Below are 20,826 nucleotides of genomic sequence, written 5' to 3' on the forward strand. Positions count from 1 at the left end.
CAGCTTAAGGTGGTTTTTTTTTTTTGTTGAGGGGGGGAAAGCAGCTCCCTTAAGCTTAGTTTTTTAATTGCTGTTGTAAATTTGGGGTATAATTCACTTTGTCGGCATTGCAAGTTGAAATAGTTCTCTCTCATCAAAAGTGAAAGGGAGAAAGAGAAGAAAACTGCTTTCATTTAAATTCTTCTGTGACTTCCAAAATCAAAGACCTCTAGGTTGAGATTGCAGTAATCATTGATGTGGTTATGAATCATTGTTTGCTCCCCTCCATGATTTTCTTGGTAGGAGTTTTGTATTACAGTGTCCGTGCCCTAAATTGCTTCTGGTTCTGAAACTGTTACGAAGAAAACAAAGCTGTGTTGGCAATTAAGTCATTTGTTTGTGTGTCTGTAGTGGAACTTCTAATTCCAGGCTGTGATTGATTTGCCTTCAGGCTAAAAATACATTAATAATTCTAATATCTCATCTTACCAGTTTTGTTTCAGTGGGATAATCAGGTTATCCACCTGACAGTCTGAGACATGCTGTGGTTAGGCCGTGGCCTGCCTTTTAAATACAGAGAGCTTCAGTACGGCATCTGCTCAGTTACGGTTGTCCTAAATACCTGTTCTCATCCAGTAAATGTGTGGGAGTACTGCAAAGCAGAGGTGGGCTGCAGGTCCCCAAACTGACTTGTTTGCCCTTAGAAAAACTTGAGAACAGTCTGCCTTCTATTAATTGCTTGCTGATGGAAGCTAGAATAGGGCAGCTCTTTTGATAAAAGGCCAAAACATGATCATAAGCTCAAATTCATAGTAGTTGGCCTGGAATTATAAAGATAAGGACTCTGAAATTCCATGAAAGGCTTCTGGCATAAAACAGACTTAATGCAACATCACCAGGCCTAGAACGCTGTTAAATTGTTAAAAGGGGGCGGGGGGGGAAACTTCACTACCTTACTCCTGAAGCAGAGGCTGGGGAAATACAGTGTTCTCCTATTGTAGCAGAAATTAAGCTGGTGGTGTTGTGGCCCCTGGTAACGGGTAAGTGGATGAGTTTGGTTTTGAAACAGAGAGCCTCAAAAAAAAAAAAGACACAAATCAGTGTTGTACACAGTTGTTGTTCTCCAGTGGGCATTTGGTGCTCTTCCTGGTGTAGTAGTCTTTGCCATGCAGCACTGACAGTCACAAAGCTGTACCGAGTTTTGTTTGAAACAGAGAGCCTCAAAAAAAAAAAGACACAAATCAGTGTTGTACACAGTTGTTGTTCTCCAGTGGGCATTTGGTGCTCTTCCTGGTGTAGTAGTCTTTGCCATGCAGCACTGACAGTCACAAAGCTGTACCGTGATTAATTCAGTGGGGGAAGTCAAATGCCCAAGGCTCAAAATGTGACATGCCTGTCTTGACAGACCCAGGATTTTATTATGTATAAATTTCTGTGTGATCAGCTTGTGAAGTCTTGGAGTTGAAAGCCGTCTTCGAATAATTTCCTTGTCTGTAGCAGTCAGTGTGAAAGCATTCTGAGTTTTTCTACCCTCCTTTTGCTTGTCTTGAGCCAGAGACATCACTCTAGTGTGATTCTTTTCTAGTGTTTGCTACAGAAGGCAAGTGACTCTCTGAGATTTGTCTGTGGCCCCTGGTGTGTCAATGCAAGAGACTTGCCTCAGACCCCTTGTCCAGCCCCATAATGGAGCTCCCCTTACCCTCAAACCAAACTGAGCTTTGTTGATTTATCTTTTTCTTTCCTCCTGCTACATACTCTACCAGAGTATGCTGCTTTCTCAAATGCTCCATGTTGTTTCACGTAACAATATTTATAACGCAGCTCGATAAAAAGCGGGAGTGGGAAATGATGTGCCGAGTGAAGCCAGATGTTGTCAAAGACCGAGACAGGGAAAGAAATCTTCAGAGAATTGCCACGAGGTAAGAGTTTTTCTGAATGCTTTCCTTAAATACATGTATATCAAAAAGAGGAGGAAAAGGGGAAGAAAAGGCCTGCACAGGTAATCTGTTTCCAATCAGGTTGAACTCTTAAGAAGTGACTAGCAGGAGCTGAGTGATTTATATGCAGGTCTGCATTGTACAGTATCAAGTTCAACAAAAGATTTCGGAAGCTTTATGAAAGAGTAAAAATTTAGATGAGAATGTAATGTTTGCTTAACAAAGTGCTTTGTTGGATCCCCTCATTTTGTTAATGCTTTAAAAATGCAGAACAGTTGTTTCTACTACTCTGCTTTTCCTTCTTCGCAGAGGATTCACCAGATCCACAGCTGTTAAGTTCAGTTGCCTGTTCTGTGTTGCAGTAGTTTGGTGTCGCAGAACTAGTTGAACACCTTGATGTGCTGTCTGTATCTGTCTCCTTACTCATTCCTCTGCCTTGTCCCCCTACTTCAGCTGCTCTGAAGATCTGGCCTGAGGAATTTAATAGCTGATTGTAGGACGAGTAACATGCTTCTGGGGATGAAACATGCTCTTGCACTGATTTCAATGCTATGTTACCGTGCTTACTTCGGGGTCTGAATAGTTATTTGTGGATTTGTTTCTTACTGGTTTCTACCAATAAGTGTGAAGGAAGAGTGAAAATTGTAAGTCTCTTATGTTGTAGTAAATGTTACTTCTTAATTGAATTGAGGTTCTAAGTAACCATTTTGGGGAGCTAGAAGCCATCCAGCATCTGCACTGATGAGTTGCTTTGGTAGAGGGTTCATTTCTATAAAGGGAACTTGAGTTAAAAACTTTGTTTTGTTGTTGTTTTTTTTTCCCCATCCCAGAGGTGTTGTACAATTATTTAATGCTGTCAGGACGCACCAAAAGAACGTTGATGAGAAGGTGAAGAAAGCTGGGAGCTCTGACAGGCAGCGTGCTAAACTGCTGTCATCTGTTTCAAAGAAAGATTTCATCAATGTTTTAAGAAACATGGAGAGTGCTAAAGGAAGCAAGAATCCTGCTGGGAAGGCTGCAAAAAGTAAACAGGTAGGCTTCATCTGGGAGAAAAAAATGTATACAAGATACCGTCACAGTATAATTACTGTCCGTTAATGTGCCTGCTCTTCAGAACAGCTGTGATCCAAGTGCCTGGGGTTTTTTTGAGACTACTTAGGAAGGGAGCAAGTAGCTCTTAGCCTGTTTTCCCTGTTTTTTTGAGTGTCAAGGTACAAACCACTGGAAGCTCTTCTGGTAAGGCATCAAGCCTTGCGTACAAATAAATTGTTTTAGCTGTGTCTAAAAAAAGAATATGAAAAATTGGATTTTATCTTGGATTTTGCACCAACCATGGAACAAACTGCTAGATTTTAGTGGGTTGTGACATTTGGAATTTGGCCAATAGTAGTTATCAGCTCTTTAAAATTGTTAAAGGCATGGGGGCTGTTCATCTTACATGGTGTATTGGACTGTACTACTTGTGTATATCCACAGTTTTGAGCATTTCAAACTCACTTGCTCTGGATGATTATGGTATCTGGAACTGAAGGGCTTTGCCATACAAGTGAATACTGCAACAGAAAGAAACTGAGACATATTAAACATTATATGTAGGCTTTTCTTTCCCTAATTCTCTCTGTGTTAGGCTGATGTGGCTATATTGCCGAGACTGTATTACTTGTGTATATCCACAGTTTTGAGCATTTCAAACTCACTTGCTCTGGATGATTATGGTATCTGGAACTGAAGGGCTTTGCCATACAAGTGAATACTGCAACAGAAAGAAACTGAGACATATTAAACATTATATGTAGGCTTTTCTTTCCCTAATTCTCTCTGTGTTAGGCTGATGTGGCTATATTGCCGTTACGATGTTTTGGAAAGAAGTATTTTAACACATTCCACTTTTTCCAAACGTGCTCAAGAAAGACACGGTGTAGCTGGACTTGTCCAACTCTTTACCGGTTCTTTCAACTCACCAAATAGCTCAATGTTGAAAACAAGTTGCTCAGACGTACTCTTTCTCGTATTTCAGAAGCTGCACGTTTTTGAAGCGTATTTGTGTTCAGGTTTGAACTTTGTGCTTGGTAGTGGGTGGAATACTTCTGTTGGCCCAGACTCACAGCAGTTAACTAAGTGCTTTCCTGCGCCAGGAAGAAATACTTTAATCAGTTGGGAGACAACAGTTTGTCATATGTTTTTTGTTTGTGTTCACTTGGGGAGCATGCTGAAACACTGCCTGGCATGAAGAGCTCATACAATTTTCATGCAAGTGTAATATTAAAGTATTTTTTAAATTCTTTGGATAATGAGAACAATTTAGCTTGGTGCTGACACTTTATTTCTCCTTAAATAATTCCAGCTTGCTTGTTTGGGTGGGGGGCCGTGCGTGTGTGTGGTTTGGTTTTTTTGTTTGTTTTTTTTTTCCCTTCTTTTTTATTTCTCCCCTGGAATAGCAGAAGAACATTGGAGTGATAGCAGTGCCAACTACTGTTGTAGTAGGCATTGAATCAATAGCTGAGCAAAAACTAAGACCTTTTTTTCTTTGTGTCAGATTGTAGCAGGGCAATTTTCTTAGTTACTAGGTCAGAAAACATCGATTGCAAATGTTTCTATACTATAAAAAAAAGTCTTATTTTGGCAGCATCGGTAAGAGCATATTTCCATTAAAGTGCTCTGGAGATGCTTTAGATGCTGGCTGATTAGTGTCAGTTTTGAGTATTGATATAGGTGCTGCTTTCACATTGCTTGTGAACAAAACCTTCAGATTTGGGGGTTTTTCATTAATATAAGGCTATACTTGTAGGTTTGTGTTTTTGTTTGGGGAGGGGCGTTGGGTTTTTTAGTTGGTTTTTTTTGAATAGCCATGTCTGTCTGGATAGACCACCCCTTCCCTCCCTCCCTTGTTGCTTTGCTTCAGTGACTCTCCATTCAGTACTGAACCAAACTCTTTAAAAACTCCTTTTCAAGCTGTTCCTAATCTGCCTTATTTTCTCTTGAGACCATATCTTACCCATTTAGCAGGCTCCCATCCTCATAGTTGTTGATGCTTGAGGTTGAGGCCAAAATCTGATCTTCAGTCTCCTCCTCAGAATTACACAAACATTTAGCCACTGAACAGTACTGCTGGCCTCCACTGTCATAGCTCTGCTTCTTGGTGTTTGAGGGTTTTTCAGGGGGTAGTAAGCAGGGATGAGGCTTTTGGATGGCGAATTCCTTGCAGCAGGAGTTTGGTAGATTGTTTGTGCCATCTGAAAGCTTTTGTTTGTTTGTTTTGTGGGTTTTTTGGGGTGGTTTTTGTTGGGTTTTTTGTAGCAGCCTGCTTTGTTTTTAGCAAGTGAGAGTATGGCGTGTATTTCACTTTTAAAAAAGAGGGGGGAAATACATTTATCTCAACAAAAACAATGGAAAAGATGCCAATCCCAAACTCCAGGCACTCTGCCATCAATTAAAATGCAGTCCAGAACAATAAAAACACTACCCCACCCACATAAAACAAGCAGTCAGCAAGAAAAACAGCAGAATAAAGTTCTCCCAGTGAAAGCAAACCTTTCTTGACTCAAGTCTTGTGCTACAAAAGGAGACTTGACTATATTTGTGAGAATGGGCAAATGCTTTTTCTTACTCTGCAGTGGTTTTTGAATGAAAGATTTGCTGCCATATCTTTGGAAGTTTGGTGGTTTCTTCCAAATGTCGGGTTGTTGAAGAAACCTCTTATAAAGCTCTGTTGTGGTTGACTAGTCAGGTATGTGTATGCGTGAGAAAAAGAAATTAAATGCTCTGTAAAGGCCCATCTGTAGCAGTGGGATTTCACAGTAGCACAACCACTTAAAAAAGCTTGTTCTCTATTTCCATCAGCTTCGTGCATTGATGAGAAGGACAGGTAACCTGTGCCCTGTGAGAACGTTGTTTATAGTCTTGTATACTTTTAGCCACTGGCCTAAATACTACTTGGTGTACACCCACCCAGTGTAGCTATGAAAGAAAGACTGTAAGGCTGTGAAGATTTTCCTGTGCCATGTGAAACTGTAGCCCTTCTTGGGGTTTTGTGTGCCCAGATGGGAGTAATTACTCCTCTGAGCTGGAGCCAAAAGCTTTGCCTTTCATATCATTAGCTGTTTATCAAGGTATTTCTTAATCCTTGCTGAGCCAGCTGACTTGTGTAATATTTTTTCCTGTTTTTTTCCGAGGTACTGTACATGATGCTTGCCTCTGGGTAAGATCATCTAATTTCCCTCCCCTCACCACCTTATCTGAAAGCCTTGCAACGTGGGAGAAAGATGTAGTAATTTTCTTTTTTTAAAAAATCCTGCTTGTTTGTTGTTTTTAAGTTTTGGGGTGGTTTTTTTTGGGAAGCATTTATTGGGAGATACGAGAGCGTTCAATCTTGTTCAACACAATCCTTACCGACCAGGTTTTCATTTCGGTATGTGTTGGTTGTATCTTGCAGCTTCCCACCTGTAAGATACTACAGGTTTAAAAGAGGTACATATCAGAGATGCTGTCTTTCCAGCCCTAGAGGCTGAGGTCATCTTTATGTCTATAGAAGAGATACAGATGTAGGTAGTGGCAGGTTGTTTTCTTTAGGTCTTTAAGAAATTTCTGGGTGCTCTTGGGATTGTGGGTTAGGGAAGTACCTTTGCTTCCAGGGTTGAGTGAAATTTCTGATCTCTTAGGGCTGCACAGATACGTAAGAAATGTCTTAATTGTAGGAGAACAAAGAGATGCAGAGTTAACATTCCCGGAGCAGCCTCAACTCTTCTCCCTTGCTGCATGTCAGTTACAACAGGGTCGTTCTGTACCAGAAGCTCTCGTCTTAACTTTTCGCTTGTCATTTGTGCTATTCCCTGTAAAGTGTTACTAGGTGGTAAAACATTTTCTAGTGACATATAAATAACTGGCATGAAAGTTACAAATGTTCTTTGTGACAAGCATAACCTGCAGTCATCAACCTTTAATTTTGAATTAGGCCTTTGTAGCAGGGTTTTCTGAATCACTTATGTTTGCTTCAACTCGTAAGTTTTCTTACACCAGATCTGTTGCAGAGCATTTCAGTGGTGGAAGTGAGAGCAGGATTTCCTGGTCTACTTCAGTAACCATGATCCAAATTCTGCAGGGTAATTTTTTTACATGACTTGGAGGTACAGTTTGCTTCCTGTGTTGTGATGGCATCTGGAAAAAATTGGTGTATTGGTATCAAAATAGTACCTATTCTAAAATAACTTATTGATGGGAAGGAAGATGAGCGGAGAATACAAGTGCTATTGCTCATATGGGACTTGCAATAAAATGCTTTTCCAGAAAAGTTCCTTCTACCTGAAGGCATTTTATACATGCTCCTAGTGTTTGGTAAGTAATTTGTAAACACAGTGATTAGAGTCAGGTTTGCTATAGATTTTTCTTTTGTTCATAACACTTTTAATATTTATAAATATTTTAATTTTAAGCAGTAGTTTGAAGATTGTTCAAGGGCAGGAGGAGTACTACAGTTCAACTTTGCCTGCTGTTCTTGCTAGGACGCAAGAAGTGGCATGGAAGCTTTCATTTTCAAGTTAGATGAGGATATAAATGTGCTTTCCAGCTTGAAAGTTAGATCTGTGTAAAACCTGTGAGAGTGACTGCCTTCTTTTTCTTACAGCTGCATAAGTACTGGCCATTGGCATGTTGTTCTGCTTGTTTCCACAGTGCAGAAATGGGGGGAGGGGGGGGGAGATTATTTTCATCCATATACCTGTTTGGAGGGACAGTAGTCTGAACAATTGCTTCAACCAGTTGTAGGAAATAGTTTCTTTCTGAAGTATGGATAAAGGCGTAGACGACTTCTAGAAATTTGGTAAGGTGTATCAACACCTCTTTTAATCTTAAAAGGAAACTTTTTTTCTTAGGTGATAATGACATTGCAGAGTAGCAGAAGTTTATTACTACAGCTGTTGTGTGCTGGTTTTACAGAACTAATTGAAGGAGTAACCAGGCGTGCATGTATTCCAGCAGATTTGAGGGGGCAGCCAAGTATTCATTTAGTTCAGCTGCAGCCAGAGTAGATCTGTTCTCCCCATTTTAATAAATGCCTTCCCATCACACGCACAGAAACTTTTAATTTGGATTCTTTTATAAATCGTGCATTTGTATCTGTTTTTCCCAAATGTGTGTACACTTTCTTGAAGGTCACCTTGTATATGTTTGGAGCTGATGCTTTTAATGTAGTTTTTTGGTTTTGTACTAAAGGTTGCTGACTACCTAATTGTATGCTGTATTCTAATTTTTATCCTTAGGGATAAATACAGTGCAGCCTGTCACCAGTTTGCTGTATCCTAAATTCCTTATGTTCCTTAAGGTAAAGGGTTGTGCAATATTAGAAGTTGCTTGATGGTGGTATTTTTACTTTAAATCTGTTTACAGGAAGATGTATTGACTTACCTAGTTCGGGTCATCAGCAAGGTTAGGTTTTTAAGATGTACAAGCTCAGTTCCCTGTCTGTTGCCATAGCTGGTAATACACATCTGTGTTAACATGGGAATGTAGGTTTTTGTCAATATTTAAATGTGTATTTGATTGATAGATGTCAAGAACTTGACACTGGGAGCTCAACTCCAGATAAGAGGATTAAGGGCCATGTGATGGGTATATTTCACTAGGTTCACCCTTTCTCCTGTGGTTTTATCCTCAGATTTCCCTTTCTGCTCTCTTTTTCAGATACTTGATCAGAGGTCAGGAAGGGAAAAAGATTGTGATTTTTGCACTCTGTTTCCATCAACCTCTTTTTTTCATCCTCTTCGTGTTTTATGTTCCTGACAGGTTCTTTCCCCCTGCACTTGAGGGCCAAGCACGCAGCCCCGGCGTCCTGGTGCGTAATGCGAGAGCAGCCCTGACAACTGCTCGCACAGAAAGACCAGTTCCCTGTTTGTCATCATGAGTCACGCACGGTCCAGTTTAATGCTGTCTTGTAAGATGCAGATAGTCTGTGATCAGTGAGGACAGATTTTTTCAGAGAATTTGGATACTAAATACCTATCGTATCTACTGAGGTGCTGACCTCAGGTTTGGGGAGGGCAGTCCTCCAGATGTTTATAACTTGGCCAGATCTGGGAAGATGTTCATGGAGATAGCGAAAGACAGTTCCCAGCTCCAAAATACATCCTTAACTGATTTTGAAGTTCAAAAAGAATGAATGATGCAAGGTTTTAATGGATGCCTGTAAGAAATGTCTCTCTCTTTCCTCCTTAGAGCTGTAGACAAAATGCTTTAAGTTCATCTTTCTGTGAAAAGGGCTGAAGTGATTTTAGTTGAAACATCGCGAAAGCCTTCAGCCTGAAGCAGCTGAAGTTTGGCAAATTTTGTAAGTGAATATAAACAGGGACTTGTGATTGAAATGTCAGGCAATGTTGAGACAGCCCCATCTGTCATATTTGAGACTAACTTGCCTTGCTATTTGATTATTGGTGTACAGGATGCTATGATGGTGTTTTCCCAGATGATGTTGCAAGGCTTTTTTCAGTAAAACTATGTCTAAAACAACCACATTTGAAAAGCTTGTGGTATACATCTTCTTTTGATCTTCCTGTAAGTATACGAAGCACAAAAAATCAAATCCTATTGGACTTTTATCTGGTAAATTGAGTTGGAAGCCTTATAAAAGCAGCTCTCCACTTTTGGCATTGTTCGTAACTCTCATAGGCAGGGCAGTGTACTCAGAGAAAAATATATCTAAACATTTCATAAAGTTTTATAAAAAAAATGTTCTCTGGAAGTAAGAAAGATTGGGTGGAGCTTGTCTATCTGAACCAATTTGTTTCCCCCATCTAAGCATTTTCTATTGGAAATTATCTTGAAAAGTGATTCCCTTACTTTGAAGTTTTATTAAGGTATAAAATGTTCTGATTTCCAGAGTGTTGAACTAGCAGATGTGTATTATAAATGACCTCTGTAGGCACCTACTCATCTGTTTATCTTGGTAGACTTCAGGAATGGTGGGTCAAACTGATTCCAGCTTCCAATGGTTAGAGGGTTGCTGAATTCAGGGTTTTTTTTTCCCTATGGGAAAATCTGGCCAGTTGTTAATGAGTGTTTCTGAAATTTACTGAAAGCTTAGAAAATATCCTTTTTTTTTTTTTTTTTAAACCTACTATTATTACAAATGATACTAAAGCTGTCTTCTTGTAAAGATTTGACCTCTTTTCAGTTTATTGCTGAACCCTGGACAGTGTTCTGCATGTGGTCTGTTTCATTTCTTCCCCATCTGCAGGCATTGGGAAAACCTATACAGAAGCATCGAAGGAGGTGGAAGGGTCAGAAATGCAGAGAAAGGGTAGCCAGATGGTTAAGATAAGGGATTGGGATCACGGGCAGTTTACATATTCCCTCTTCAGGTTTAAACTGCTTTTAGAAAGCAGCCTGGGAGTGTTGAGGGGTATAGTCTGTTCCTTAATGAGTTTGCCACTCGCCTACGATGGTGTGAGGGAAATTACAGGAATATAAAGTCAAAGAAACTTGGATTTGCAAACATTTAGGATATGTTGCAAAAGCCATTTAAATAAAAGCAGGGGCAATGAGGGTAGGGAGGTTTAGCCAGACAAGCTGCTTAGTAGTCATAAAAACTTCAGTATTTCATATTTAGTAATAAAAATACACAAAAGCTAGTTCTCTGTGGTTTTTTTTTCTCCCCCTTCTGCCTCATAGTTTTTTGGATCCCTATACTTGTTTCGGGACTCAAACGTAAGTGGAAATCCTGAGTCAGGAAGAGGAGGCTTTTTATTAGCCCCACTTCTTCCTCATCAGCTACTCTCTGAGATGATTTCTTAAGTGCTGGAAGTGAAGGACTTGGTCATTACTGTAGCCTTTGTTGTTTCAGACAACCTTTTGGGACTCACTCTGTTATGCCTCTTGCTGAATCATAATGAAAAACAGCGGATGATTTCAGCATCATTTGTAGGAAATAATCTGAGTCACATTCAGATTATTCAAAAATCTGCAAGCTGCTAATTTATTCTAAAAAAAGGATCAAAACCCACTCCAAACAGCTGTGTTTCCTTACTGTGCCAACGGACAAGCTTTTATAAAAACCTGCAGAAAATTTTAGGTACCCAGCTGAGATAGTGCATAAGTGTCTTGCATAAATGGGTGACATCTGAGAAAAATCTGTTGTGACTTGAAAATGTTTGTCTAAAGTAGACTGTTGAAAGACATTAGTACTTGACTTCTGAGGGATAGCACATTGAAGGCCTTAGTCTTGACCGGATGCTTTTTACTAGGCACTCTTGCTGTACCTGCATATTTTCCAGATACAGCTCGATGGTTCGGGAACTATGCAGCTTGCAGCAAGGGTGTTGTGGATCTGGGTAGCGTTTAGGCTGATCCTTAAACTCCGTCATGTCTTCGTTACTGCAGCAAATACACATTAAGAAACGTAGGACCAGCTGACAGATAGAAGCCTTTTTTTATCACTTGTGAGAAGTTGTGTGCCATTTCTTTCACGGTTGAAATGCTAAGTATCTAGAAAAGTTCTTTTTTCCTTTATTTTGAATCCCATCCAAACAGAAAAATTCACGGTTCATTATTTTCCTTTGAGTAATAGTGATGGAAGCTGTTAAGGAGTCATCCGTATAAGTTTGTTCTTGGGAATTAACCAATACGCTTTTTGGTACAAAATGAACAATATTTTGCAGACTGGTTACCTGAGGCTCATGATTAGCTAGCGTGAAAGCTATTCTTTCTGACGGATAGCATTGTCTTTTCCAAGTCAGAGTTATGATTCAACTACTCTGAATACCATTACTTGCTATACAAATTTTTGTCTGATAAGCAGTGAAAGTATAACGTGTTGCTTTAAATACAAAAGTCTTGATCATGTGTTGTTTTCAACCACAGTACTCATTGGGTCTTTATGTCAAGAATTAATTGATCTAGGTGCTGTGCAGTCTTTGCTCTAAGAATCCTATCGTTCAAGTAGATAAAACATGAAAGATGTGTGGAGACTTTCAGATGAAGAAAGGGTAGGAGTAACAGGTGAATACGGAGATAGTAGTGGCCAGTATGGTAGGCAGTAATTTCGCTGTCAGTAGTATAACTGCTGATAAACAGGCACTGCAGATGTGAAGGTAAAAGCGTATAGATGGTGATGACAAAGCAGTTTTGTTTTTACAGGAGGAAAAAACAAACATGACTGAAAACGAGCAGTGCTGGCATACTGAAAAAGTGTACTGTTTGGAAACTTTCTGTCCTGATGTGTTGCATGATAACCTAATACAGGGAATGTGTTATTTCTCTCTTTCCAGGTGTCTTCTCTGTAATAATTTGCAGTCTACTTTGAGCTAATTTTTATTTGGTACCTACTTAAAAATGCTTACTTATGGACCTTTTTTCTTTTTTTATGTCAGTGGAGTGCTTTGGCCTGACAGTTGGAAAGACAGTGATGTAATTACTTGATATTCACAACATTGTCATTCTGCCTTGTCTTTTACAGAACGTGAGTTAAAAACTACAGAATATATTCTACAAGGGGAATTGTTAGTATGGGTACAGGTAACAGTTCATACCTGTGTTGTAACTTAACGGTAAGATTGTTTTACTAGGTGAGGCTTATTTTTGGGTGAGTTTTTATTTGATGAGTTTTTATTTTCTGTGAGGGGCTCCCGAGTGTAGCATGCCCGTGCTGTTCATCATCTCATTAAAATGTGTAAAGGGAGTCTTGATGCCACTATGGCCAGATGTTGTCTTGCAGCAGCATGTGGTAAAATTCCTCGTGCAGCAGAAAGATTTCTGAGATGGCTGCTATCGGAGCTGGAGCACAGCATGGGCTGAGGAGTTCCAGAGCATCCTGTATGCAGAAGGGCACTGTGTTACGCTTGAATTCTTAAAATTTTTTTGCTTTTTTCTGACAAAAACACTGATTTATGAGGTTTCTGATTAACTAAGGCTGAGGAAATCTGTTCTCTCATAAGCTCTTTCTGTGATTCTTCTTTGCAGCTGAGCATTTAATAATGATGCTAATGATTTTTCTTCTTTGTTTAAGTCCAGATGAATGCTTGTTTTCAGAATTTCTGTAATTCAGTTTTGACCCCTCTAAGGTTGGGGCATGTTTAAGCCTTTGCGTGCCGACCCAAAGCATTCCTTCTCATTCACACATCCCCAGTTGTAGTAAACCCTAGAGGAGGATGTGAGGATGGGGAGATTCCTCATGCAGGTCATTAAGCTCTGGGTGGTCTTCTGGCTGTGCTCAGAAGGAAAATCGGTATTTGTTGTGCTTGTAGTAATAATTCCAGTGCGTTACTTGCAGAGAAGTTTGAACAGGAGCAGCAGGCTTCAAAACACACTAAAAAAATTAGGTTTATTTACTAGAAATGCCAGTGCAGATTCTGGTGTGCACAAGAGACCTTGCGGTCTGAGTGAATCTCCTGTGCCGCTGCTGATAACCGCAGTATAGCGTCACCTCAAATATACCAAGGCAATTCAGTTCAATCACTCTAATTTCTCATTCAGAGAGAGGATGCAAATGGGTATTGAATGACTCTCACGTTAAGGAATAAATGATTGTGCAGAATTATGCTGCAGCAGAATAGACTTCTGTTGTGCAGCTCGGATGTTCTGCAAGGTAGAAAATGCTTCCCAAAGTCAGCGTGACTGCTGTGAGACTTCAGCTCAGAAGTTCAAGATAGAAGCGATACAGGATGTATTCTCAGTTTCCAGATCTGTGGGGTTTTGTCTGTTTGGGATCAGGAGTACATAGGAACATTTCTTATAGTCAAGATCTCGCTGTAATTCAAATTAGTTAAAGTTGCAAGCAGCGCTGAGGATTAAACCAAAGTATAATTTTTCTGTTAAAAATCATTACGTATTGCTGCTTTAGATACTTCAGCTGCAGTTTCTTTATTTCCTCCCAGCCTAGAGGAAACTTATTTTCTTAGCCTGTGAGCTTGGATATTCCTGAAAACAAATTGAGGAGAAATGATGAAGCTGGTGTTCTTTGTTTTCCATTTCCTCCCCCACTTCCACCAAGTGATTTTTTTTTTTAATAGAGATTTAACACACCTCGGTGTATGCCTATGCTGGGTTTTTTTTGAGCTAGGTTTAAACCGACTTGCTTGGGGATGAGGAATAGAATAGCAGCAGTCATTCAGAGCAAGATGCAGGCTGGCGGGGAAGGTAATTGTCAGATGTATGCGAGAACGCATTTTGGCAGTTACGCTTTTTAACTTCATCGTCGTGACAAAAGCCTCCCTCTATTTCAAGGTCTTAGATGTTTGTATTGAGCAAAACAGAGGAACCTGGGGAGGCAGTTCAAATTAATTAGACGTGTTAGAATTGTTTTCTCAGGGCTTAAAGTTGTTGCTTGAGAGATATTTATGTTAAAAATTCCTTCCCTGACAGGTACAAATAAACGTTTATTGTATGTGATGGTAAAGAGAGATGCCCCTGCAAGCTCTGGCATTTCATCTTGTACATGGAGCAAAGGCATGGGCGCCCAATGCGCTGATTGCAATTCCTAGGTCTGAAAAATGTTCATTTGTTAATACCCTTCAGTTACTGTCTTCTGGACGCAGGCTGTAGGGGAATGTCTGTGGTGATGCAGGATGTTTGCTGTTCTGCAGATGCAGAAACTGGGATATGCTCAAGTGACATGAGCTGGTGGAAAGCAGAGTGAAATGCTGTCTTTAATCTGTGCGCTCCGATTTCAAGACATATCTTTTAATGCCGTTACGTACCAATAAGCATTATGGGCCTTTGTTCTGCTTATGCACAGGGTTCTGAAAAGCTCTGGCAAACTTTCCTGCTCTGGTTTTAGGATTTTGCTGTGCCAGTAAAGCAACAGATGAAAATGACAACGTCCTGTGACTTGACTGAACTTAATTCCCTTAAGCTCAAAGGCTTTGAGCTAAGGCACTCGTTTGCAGACTGAAGCAGCTATGTGCAGTTACAAGTATCCTGCTGCTACTTCTGACAACTTCAGAAGGGGTAGAGAGGATTGATCTCACACCTGAGTGGCAGTGCAGTCTGCCACAACTCCAGTGTTGAGTTTGGCAGGTCTCAGCTGAAGATACTTACTGTAATGTCATTTACCAAGAGTGAATTATGTAGCTCAAAATTTTTGCAGTGGTAAAGAAATGAGCCAAGACAGGGAGATTTCTAACTTGATCTTGATCATATAGCTGCTGCTGATGCCATGGGGCTTTCATAGACCAATTCCTCCAGAAGTATGCAGGAGGCAGTTCCAGCCCGGATCCTGCAAGGGACGGCTGTTTGTTCTAGGTGACAGACCTAAGCTTTGTTGTTTCGTGGGTGGTTGGTTGGTTTTATTGGGACTTGGCTAAGAATTCCAGTTCATCTTGTCCTGGTGCAGATTTTAGAGGGTATGTCTTCAAACCACAATTATTTTGGGAAGTATGTCCCCACTACAGAGCCCTACTTGTGTCAGACTTGAGCTAATGCTGTCATAGCTTAGGTGGCACACCAAGCAGGTAAGATGGTGTTTATCTTATTTATATGATCTCTCTTCAACTGGACTATCGGTCTGTCCCAGCAAATAAGTATCTGCACTAGAGTAAACACACTCCACGTTTTGGTCTCTTATTTCAGCTCATGATAACAAGTGCATCACCATGTACCAGTGACTCCTGAGGTATTTTACTAACTGCTGCCTCTCAGACCTTTTGAAATAGGTTGCCACACCTTCAGGCAAAGAACAAACCATTCAAATGTATGTATAAAAAAAAAAGCAACACCAGAATTTTTCAGTCCTTGCCTTATCGAAGGATCCACTTTACGTAGCATTACACACTAATGTTTCTATAGCCTGCTTTGTTTTCATTTGGGGATGTTCACAGGAGACTTCAGTGCTGTAGCGAAATGTGGGAGATGTGGATGAACAGCTGACTGGAAGTTCAAAAGTGGTTGTGTAGAATGAAAGCTGGTTTATTTTCCACGTGCCAAGAATCAGTTTTGTTTTATTTAGATGAAACCAGATTATGGCATTGAAAACCCAAGTGTATTAACATTCTTACATAAAGCAAGTTGGGAAGCGATGTTAGAGTTGAACTAATTGTTAATTATACAAATAGTCTTGCTGCATATTTTCTTAAGACTCCAGGAATGTTTTGTGATACAATAGATTTGGGTAGTTTTTATTCTGAGGGGAAAATAGAGCAGTAAATGAGTTAGGAATGAAGATACTAAACATGGGTTTTTCTTCACTTGGGAACGTGCTTAAAATTGATGAAATATTTGCTTTCAAGCGTTTAATCTTCATCTTTGAGGCATGGACATGCTACCTCTGCCTTTCTCCTTAGGGCTTGTTGTAAAACTCTGTTCAAACCTTTGTGGTGCTTTACATAGTGTGTACTGCAATGGAGGATCAGCATCCCTCTTTTGTTGAGGTCCTTCTTTTGTCCTGTTGTTCACTTGACGTAGAAAGAAAGGCTAATGGTTGCTGAATAGTAGCTTATGATGAATTTGAGCATTGGGCTTTTCAAACCCTGAGCCTTTCACTGTCATTGCTGACAATAATCTACTGCTGCTGTGCTGTTTAAAAAAAAAAAAAAAAAAAAAAAATCCCTGTTCTGCGCATCTGGGAAAAAATGGAACCTCTGGATTTATTCTGATATAAAAAAAAAAGGAAAATTGGGTTGTTTTGTAAGGAAGATGGGATTTTTCCATTTAGGTATTTCAAATTTTACCTTGTAGCATGTTCAAACAGTAATTTATAAAAGGTCTGGGATTAAAAAAAAAAAAAAGCTTGGTGACTTTTGTAATCTTTTCAACCTTTCTCTACTCTGCAAAGGTAAATACATAAAACAACTGAAATACAGTTAAAAAGGGGGGGGGGGGGGGGGAGGTAACCTCTCCCTGCGTCCCATAACAGAGTACCTGTGTTTGCACTAATACAGGTTATTCCCATGTGAACATCTTAAGGTCTGCCTAGGGACCTACCTTATCTGTAACTCTTAATTCCAGGTAGTTGATTACCCTGTCTGAGATGATTTCAGGCTTTACTGGGTATAGCATTTGAAGTGAATTGCTGCAAGAGTGGAAAGTGGTTAGAAGGCACTACCCTCGGGAGAAGGGAGGCTGTTGGGATGGGAGCGTTACTCTTGGGAGTAGGCATTAATGAGAGCAGCTGTGAAGACAAAAAAAACCCCACCAAAACAAAACACAGTGCAAGCATCTTGAGGAACAGCTGTAGAGTTTCTCTTTTTTTTTTTAACTGGGCCCTGGGAGATTCCTTTTGGGGAAGGAAAGTATTAAGACTTGTTATCCTATTTTTGTGAGTGATCTTTCGAAAAAGAACTGCAGGAGAAGTCACGTTTAGCATTTCCACTTTGGTTACCTATTAAAAGTACGTATCTTGTTTGGCAGACTTTTTGCACTTACATCATATCACACCAACAGAAGTTATTTGTTAGATTTACAGTGGTCGACCTGCATTCTCTGTTCCTCATTTCTCCTGCTATTAAATTCTTTATGCTGCTCTCTCCCAAAGGTTGCACGGACATCAGCTTTACTATGCTATGGTTCTATGTATCGCATATTCCTAGCTGCATGATAAAGAAGAGGCATGAACGAATGTCTACAGCGATCATACATTTACTACGGGTTTTGCGTCTAGTAGGCAAAGCTGCATCTGCAGAGGATGCTGTTACAGATGACCCCCATCCACTGTACAGTATCAGGAGGTGATAGTTACTTAAACCAGGGTGAGTCAGTTGAGGCCTGGCCTTTTGAGCAGGGGAACGGGAAAAGCACACCTGAGATAGCTGTATTAACTTTGTTTCAAAGACCCTGCAAAAGTAAATTCTTGTTTTCAGTGCCCCTGATTCCACTTCGGTAGGACAATTTTTTGCTTGCCTGCTGGACACTGAGCCACATTGTTCCTCAGAAGTATTTTGCCACTAAGGCTTAAACCACTGACATCCTCCTTCAGTACACTGAACAGTTTTTAATATTTTCCTTCAGTAAAAATCTAGGAATAGCTTCAAGCTGTTCTTTAAAACTGTTGCCACAGGATGGGGCTGTTGCACTGCCCAAATACGATCTGTCACTTAGAAGAACTGCAACTAAGCACTGTTTTCAGTGCTAACCTAAAACTGCACTCCTGTCACTTACTCTTTATTATTCACCAGTCCATGTAGTGTGGCCTCAGTTTAACCACTTTCAAGAGGTAGGAAATTTGGAGTAAGGTGTTGTTGGCTTGCTGAGTGTAGATCAACTTTGTTTCTTTTAGAGGCAGCTTTGCACCATATGACAAGCCCAGGTAGTGAGGTAATAATCCACATAAAGGGGATTTGGTTCACATATCACAGAATATGTTAAATATTAAATTTGGGGGTTTTTAAGCCTTTATTAAATCCATATTTGTGTGTTAGAAATGTGCCAAGAAGTGTTCTAATGAAGCAGCACCTGGGGGTTAATAAATGATATCATGAATCCATTCTGATTGCCAAGAAAGATTTTAATAAAGGAAGCAATGCCCAGGGTTGACTGTTTCATCCATGAGGAATAATTGTTTTGTTTCCGTATTTTATTGGTTGGTTAAAACAAGTTTGCTTATTTAGCATCAAGTCGTTTATGATTGTCCTGCATATTTCTGTGTACCATTTGCATAAAGAGCTAGCTCTCGGTAGGTCTGCTGATGCAAATTGTAAGAGTGAGAGGTGTTATTTTGATTGCATGAAAAGCTTCCATCTTTTACTGCCTTTCACATTCATCTCATCTTACTCTGTTCCCTCTTCTCCTCCCCTCAAACATTCAGGGTGAAGTGAAGTCTGAAGAGGGGCCAGAATGGAATATACTGCGTGATGACTTCATGATGGGAGCATCTATGAAAGACTGGGACAAGGAAAGCGATGGAGAGGGCAATACTGAACAAGGAGGTGGTCTGAAACAAGATGATGAGAGTGACTGAATGAAACTGAAAACCATTCAAAATAATGTTTTATCTTCTTAAATTTGTTTGGATAAAAAGTTGACATTCCGTGAATGTACAACACTTGGAGGATGTCTCTCTTTTTTTTTTTTTAAAAAAAAAAAAACTTGCATAGCTTTGGAGTGTTTTCTCCTCCATGTCAAACTTTTATTTAATATAGCTTCATTTGCTATACTGAAATCCTGAAATATTTTCCAAAACATGTATAATTTTCAACATATTTCCAAAACATTTTGTACAGTCAAAATAGTGGCACCTGCCCAATGAAAGAAGGATTTTGCCAAGGTCATTAAAAGTTTATACATTAGTCATGGCAATTGATGTATTAGTGTGCCTGCATTTCCAAATCAGTGTTGCACTTTGAAAAGTTGTTAGCAATTCGCAATAGAAATGGCTTACAATAAACACAGAAATGCCGTCACCTTGTAAAGTTATCGGACTCCTATAGAGTCTTTACTACTTTGGCCAGGAAAGGTTTTGTAGATAATAAAGAAAAGTAACCATTAATGTGGTAGTTCTGGTCTTGGAGCATTGGTTTGATCGGAGGCAACTCTGGAAACATAACTGTAAAAAGAGAGACTTGACCCTGCTGATTGGCTTTTATATTTTATATATATATGTATGTATGTTTTTCCATTGCAAGTCTGAAGAGAGGAAAGGACAGTCATTGCTATTGTTTTTGTTGGAGGAGGGAGGGCTTTTCCAGCAATACCGCATAAAATTGTGTTCAGTGTTGCTTCATTTGCAGTTCTGGTGTTCTGGCCTTTTTCAGTAAGGAGCCGGACCTCTGAGATGCATCCTGTGGGTTTAGTCAGCTATAATGCTAATTCCTCAGGTCTGTAAAGGGTCAAGCGAAAGCCCTTCCTCTTAGGTGCATACTGTAACGGTACCAAAATTTGGAAAACATATGTCAGCGTAACACTATTGGCTTTGTTTAAGCTACAGCAATTTCTCCTAATTAGTTGTTTGGTTGTGAAGGTGCAGAAGCTAACATACGTGACATGAATATATTCTGTATAAGCGTGCGCATACAGAAGGAAGTGCATTGTGATTAAGGTGCTTTAAATGGGAGGCTGGGGTTGAATTCTGCTGCCTTCACTGTTCCAGACTGGCTGTCTGATGCTGTGTCGTTTAACTTTGCTATCGCGTTTCCCCATTTGCTGTGTGAAGAAAATGCCTTGGGGCCTATTAATTGATACTTACAATATATAGTACTATTCTGTCTGTTTCTACAGATGTCTTGCATACAAACCTTTCTTTGTACCTGCTCTCATGCAAGATATGATTAGGAGCGACTTTCGGATTTTCAGTCTGCAGCATTGAAATGTGTGGTAGGACAGTGGATTTAGATTTTCCTAATGAAGGCCTTGAGGAGGGGAGCGGGGATTGAACTTTGTGTATACTGCAGGATAAAAAAATATACGTAAAAAATGGCAGAGAAACCCATCCTAACAACTGGCAATGGTTGTGTTATCCCTAGCCTATTCATCTGGTATATATTGTAGCGTAATTCTTTGAGGAGAACTCAAAGCTAACAGCAGAAGTGTTTAGATTTTCAAGCTGGTTTGAGTGTTAAACATATTAGATATCTGAGGAGACATTAGTTTGTGGCCTGATATTTATTATCACAAATGAAGGCATACACCCAAAATATCAAGTGGCAAAACCACAGAAGTTTGACATATGGTTATCCCAGCTTCTGAAGGTTAGACATCTGTATAGCTGTTCAGCGAGAGTTGGCATCTCATTAGTGCAATACAAAAATATACTACAATGAATTTTGAGTCTCTGAAGCAGCATAATAGTCTAATCTGACATTGCTTTCTTTCTGCAGAGTTCAGTTACTTTGTGTGGAAAAATTACATCAGCACCTTTAAATCTCCAGTCGTTCTCTAGTTTGATATCACCAGTCTCTCTCTGAGATCAAATTTTTGGAAAATAATCTTGTTTTTCTTAGGAACTACATCATCCTGAGGTGATTATTACAAATTTCAAAATACTTTCAGAATACTTCTG

The 20,826-nt window shown here is 39.8% G+C and overlaps 1 protein-coding gene across 1 annotated transcript in view; it reads left to right on the forward strand.

The window, feature by feature from the left end:
- Positions 1-19,313, forward strand: part of RRP15 (ribosomal RNA processing 15 homolog) — a 28,335-nt gene extending 9,022 nt beyond the window's left edge. The window contains exons 4-6 of the mRNA XM_009276852.1: positions 1,801-1,898; positions 2,747-2,948; positions 18,637-19,313. Coding sequence (XP_009275127.1) covers positions 1,801-1,898; positions 2,747-2,948; positions 18,637-18,789 — 453 coding nt within the window. The 3' untranslated portion in view covers positions 18,790-19,313. The remainder of the gene's footprint in view (positions 1-1,800; positions 1,899-2,746; positions 2,949-18,636) is intronic.
- The last annotated feature ends 1,513 nt before the right edge of the window (positions 19,314-20,826 follow it).

The sequence above is a fragment of the Aptenodytes forsteri genome, unplaced genomic scaffold (assembly GCF_000699145.1).
Source record: "Aptenodytes forsteri isolate BGI_AS27 unplaced genomic scaffold, ASM69914v1 Scaffold465, whole genome shotgun sequence".
In the NCBI taxonomy this organism is placed as follows: Eukaryota; Metazoa; Chordata; class Aves; order Sphenisciformes; family Spheniscidae; genus Aptenodytes; species Aptenodytes forsteri.